The following is a 5,329-nucleotide window of genomic DNA, read 5'->3' on the forward strand; positions in this document are numbered from 1 at the left end:
CATTTAGCCACAGATGAAGAGAAATGAAAGCCCTAAAATCTTGTTTATCATTGTAGTCACTCCCACAAAAAATACTCAAAAGTTTAAGTAGCCTAAGCCCTTAACCGCAGCCTGAGAGGGGAAAAAATAGTCTAAGAGCTTTCTTGAGCCTAAGTCCTAAGATTTCTATTCTCTCTATACATTTTTTCCTCTTCAAAAAAACATTTTTTCCCTCTAATCTTTTCTTTTCTTTTCAAAACATTTCCCCCCTCTTCAAAAACGTTTTTTTTTCTCCACAAGAGACAACAGGAGAAAAAAAAGAAAGAAAGAAGTGAAATAGACAAAGAAAAAACTGAGGTAGGCTATATGTGTATAAGTATTTGCGTCAGTGAGAATATAAGTATTTTTCTTAGTATTCAAGAAACCATCAGTAGCACACATTCAATGCTCATATTGGTTTTTCCAAAAGCTTTTTTTTTTTGCTGAGTACAGAGTGGTAGAAATAAAAATTATATTTAATTGACTACCTAAAAAAAACCTGACAAAAACAGTATACATGCATTCAGAATTTGACAGCAACATCTAAAAGCCCATCAACCTCAAGAAGTGCAATGTGACCTTTATATACAAAATGTGGTTTTAGAACACATACATTTTTGTATTTTTTTTCATTTGCATAGATTTGCATAGACATATTTGTATACGTCATTACCATAACTTTAGAGACGTACAGATGATATATATATATATATATATATATAATTGATTTTATTGTATTTATTCATTGACATAAAATATGTTCAATGCCATCACTTTTATTCAACAAAATCTAGCATGTCTAATTATTGTTATGTATTTTTTATATTGTTGAAAAGCTGTTATGTTTAGTATTGGTTCAAAATATTGAATCTACAATAGCTATTAATGTGTTTATGTTAAAGTGTATATTCATAAGTACATTTATATTTATACAAATGCAAACAAACAGAATTCAAACATCTCACAATATATTTTTCAATAAATAACATAAATATATAAAATATTTGATGTTTCAAAAGCTGTGCATACATACAGGTTTTTATGGTGTCAATATGTCACGTGTTACACATTGTTTCAGTGTATACCCAAACATAAAAAAAGGCAGGTACAACCTTGCACGCAAATACCTGAGATCACGCTAAAAAGTAAAATCATATTTATGCAGTAGTACACAGAAAATACCATTTCAAGTTCACCATTGGTTTTAGATTTATACTCTGTATCTACCTGACTTTCTCCCTAAACTTCCTCCATCAAATCTCTTTTTTAAAAAAAAAGGTAAAACAAAGGGATGTCAGTGCTTTCAATACACACAGATTCCGTTTGGTTGCATTATTAACTCAAGAGCATTGCAGAATGTTAGATAAGTTCATATTGTGTTTATTCAAGAAGACTTTGGCAGATTTAGTTCCTGGTGCCACTTTGTGCTCAAATATCTGTACATGTCTGTGATTATCCATTTTATGGTGGCAGTTGTCGACTCCATCATTTTCAGTATTACCTGTTAACAAATTTACAATGTCATATAGGAGGCCTGTGAGAACACACCATTTCAGTGTAGCTGAGTACTGGCAACAGTTGCTATGGGTTTGGACGAACGTCTGCATTGTTTTTAGCAACATGAGAGAAGCGAATTATTTTTATTTGGGCTGCCCCGGCATTGATGTCCCGCCACAGATATTCAGGTGAAAGCAGTTTACTAGGTTTGTTATAAAGGAAATACTTGTTCAAGTGAGATTCCTCGTGCCATATCGCCTCAATGGAGTTTGCAGCATCAATGTTCATCTGCTCTCGGCAGGTTTTGGTGAGATGATGTACATCCTCCAGTGAGCCACCAAATGCAGCGCCAGTAAAATAATAATCACCTTCCCCAGCTGGAATGTATGCTTGAGACTCTGGTCTACGCTCATATGTGAGTCGATCTCTTGGAGCATCAAAGAACCAAGGATGTATCACACCTACCAGATGACCCAAAGTCTCCACACCCCAACGGCCATAGAACTTTGTATCTACGTCAAGGCAGAAAATATAGTCAGCCTCTTTGGCCAGTTCATTCTCTATTAGTTTTTCCAGTATTTCCATCCTGCCCATACTAATGTCCTGCCATCTGTTCAAACTTGGAACCTTTCGAACTGTCAAACTATGGTTTTCACCCATCTTAACTTCAGGAACTTCTTCTGGTAGATCCGTAAACAAGTAGTAATGCACTCGAAATCCAACAAAGAAATGCTGCTCTGCTGACTCCAGAAAATCTTTGAGAAAACTTGTATATCTAACAAATAGAGAAAACAAATACAGGGAGATATATTATGGTTAATTGATTTATCCTTTAATCATGACTATTTCCAGAAACAAAGAAAAACAGAGGAGAGGAAACAAATGAGAAATACTGATACAAGATGAGAGACATCATGAGGAGCTCACTTTCCCAAAGCGAAGACAGTGGTCGCTATGCTGAGATTCTGTTGTTTGTAGATAAAGTCGATCAGTGTGGCGTCAAAGGTTCCCTCCCAAATGATTGGGGCTAACCATGATGTTACAGAAGCAACATCTGTCCGACTTCATTAAAACACACATACAGCACTGTAATCATTCCATTCATGAGTGGAAATGTGCTATAACAGGTTGATATAAAAAACATAATACTCACCCTACCAGCACACTGGGCTGGTTATACAAAATCCTGTAATACAAATGAATAAGCAGAAAGAACAACAGACATTTTATTGGTTCATGGAGTTAATACAAATTTAAAATATGGGTTTCCCAGTTTATCTATTTCCATCTCTCACTAGTCATCTGATCAGAACCATAAAAACAATCATGAGCAAAGAATGTTTTTATCTAGAGCAGTAGCCCCCATTAACTACGGATCAACTTAAAAAAAAAAAGAAGAAGTCATTTTTAAGAAAATTAAGTTTTACACACCCAGGCGATGAGCGCAATCCAAAGTTCTTAAGCTTCAACTTTGGCCTGATGATAACAAAGTCAAACTCTTACTCTTCTGAATTTGATTATATGGTGTGAGTGTGTGTTTTAAGTTGATGTATATAAGCATGAATAAATGCATGAAAACAAAAGCAAGCAAAAATGCAAAAATCGTACCTTTAGGGTGTTCAAAACCGTAAGAGTACATATTGCTACCTTAATATGGAATGCCAAAGCTGGCTTAATTAGAAATAAATAAATAAAGAAATGTACAAAGAAATGTAAAAAGCAAATATAAATAAATACATAAATATACAAAGAAAAGTAAAAAAGCAAAAAATTATTATTATTTATAATTTTATTTCCTTATGTATTTTTTCCCCACATTTATTAATTTTTGTCTTTTATTTATTTATACATTTATTTATTTTCACATTTATGTATTTATTTCTTTATTTCCACATTTATTTATTTCTACATTTCTTTGTCCGTAGGGTAATGAAGAGGGGCATGAATAAATGCATGAAAACAAAAGCAAGCAAAAATGCAAAAATCGTACCTTTAGGGTGTTCAAAACCGTAAGAGTACATATTGCTACCTTAATATGGAATGCCAAAGCTGGCTTAATTAGAAATAAATAAATAAAGAAATGTACAAAGAAATGTAAAAAGCAAATATAAATAAATACATAAATATACAAAGAAAAGTAAAAAAGCAAAAAATTATTATTATTTATAATTTTATTTCCTTATGTATTTTTTCCCCACATTTATTAATTTTTGTCTTTTATTTATTTATACATTTATTTATTTTCACATTTATGTATTTATCTATAGCTTTCAGGCCACAGTGACACCTTAATTGTGGTGCCCAAACGAAGTACAAGAAGTGTAGCCTACATGACGCACCTGTTGATAGTGTGGGATGAATGATTTAGATGGGCAGTATGGCCAAAATCTTATTTCACGGGTTATTATTTCAATTTCACGTGGGGGGTTGTTTCGGCTGGGAAGCGTGCAATCTGTGATGGCGTGCATTTGCTGAAGCGCACGAAAGCGTGCAATCTTTCTTATGCGAGCTGTTTTTTTAGGTTTCACTTTCAACACATACAACGCTTGTTTCAAAGATTCAGTATAGAAGGCATCAGTTACTGTAGAAGATTTGTCGCCTCGCGCCACTTCCTGTGTGGTCATCCAATGTAGATACGGCTTTAGATATGGATTAATCACACGTCTTACGCTGGAAATATCCAGATCAAACAAAAGGTGTCCATGGGAATGGAGCTAGTGAAACACTGCATTGTAGCCTAAAACATGTAAAATATTTGCGACTGACACCAACGATTGTATGTGCCCAGCAAGCAATAGCCGTCATTTCAACGTCTCAGTTAAGTATAGACCCGATATAGTCCTGCTATGTGAAACCCACTTCTAGCCCAAATAACTTTGTATTTGGTTTCATGTCGTTTTTTGGCAAAATAACTTGTGAGATGTATGATATTCCATCATGTAAGCAAAGCGTTTACAAGGTGTTTGGTTTCATTTCATGCAGCAGCTAGAGTCCTTACCAGGTCAAGAAAATATGATCATATTACCCCAATTTGATTTGTATCGTGAAAAGCGCTGTACAAATAAACTTGAATTGAATTGAATTTCTTTGACATGTTCAATACTTAGCCTGTGCGTAGCCACGATTTAGTTCGTAGTCAGAGCGGAAATCTGTAGCCCACTTACATTCAAACTTGATTCACTGTAGTTTTTGGCCAGACAGCGCATGAGATGGTTGATATCCCATCATGTTCACAGTGTCAATAATATCTACAAAGATATAAGTGGCATTTTATGACATGGTCTATATGTAGCCACGATTTAGCTCTAAATTGGGCGGGCTACGTGTAGTCTGCTTTTAGCCCACCTGGCAAAATCGAGACAATCTGTGGTCTAATTTGAACGGCTTGGCTATAGCCCTATACCAGTAACCAGACCAGCGATGAGCATAGTCAAAATAGCCTTAAAATTGTTTACATGTAATTTTCACCCACGCAGCTACTTATCAAATGCAAGTAAACTTTCGAAACATTTAAATTAGCATTATTTTATTTCATTATTTTACAGCATTATTAAATATAGCATTATTTATTATGCCAAAATAATGCTAATTTAAATGTTTATTTGATAATATGATGTCATGCATCCCACAAGCTGTTAAATGTTACAATCATACACATTATATGATATTAATGATATTCGGCTTGAATTCGTCTTTCATTTTATAAATAAAAATGCAATTACAATTCCCAACCGCTAGATGGCAATTGCAGCCCTACTGAGACATGACTACTGGCAACGCGAGACATGAGAGTTAGAGATCAGTGTTGTGTTTT

The 5,329-nt window shown here is 34.2% G+C and overlaps 1 protein-coding gene across 1 annotated transcript in view; it reads right to left on the reverse strand.

The window, feature by feature from the left end:
• Nucleotides 1-1,272: 1,272 nt before the first annotated feature.
• LOC107592359 (histo-blood group ABO system transferase-like) overlaps nucleotides 1,273-5,329 on the reverse strand; it is a 20,071-nt gene continuing 16,014 nt past the window's right edge. Inside the window, exons 4-7 of the mRNA XM_016281860.1 lie at nucleotides 2,947-2,991; nucleotides 2,669-2,701; nucleotides 2,443-2,577; nucleotides 1,273-2,290 (exon numbers count right to left, since the gene is read on the reverse strand). Coding sequence (XP_016137346.1) covers nucleotides 1,600-2,290; nucleotides 2,443-2,577; nucleotides 2,669-2,701; nucleotides 2,947-2,991 — 904 coding nt within the window. The 3' untranslated portion in view covers nucleotides 1,273-1,599. The remainder of the gene's footprint in view (nucleotides 2,291-2,442; nucleotides 2,578-2,668; nucleotides 2,702-2,946; nucleotides 2,992-5,329) is intronic.

The sequence above is a fragment of the Sinocyclocheilus grahami genome, unplaced genomic scaffold (assembly GCF_001515645.1).
Source record: "Sinocyclocheilus grahami isolate Dianchi unplaced genomic scaffold, SAMN03320097.WGS_v1.1 scaffold152.1, whole genome shotgun sequence".
In the NCBI taxonomy this organism is placed as follows: domain Eukaryota; kingdom Metazoa; phylum Chordata; class Actinopteri; order Cypriniformes; family Cyprinidae; genus Sinocyclocheilus; species Sinocyclocheilus grahami.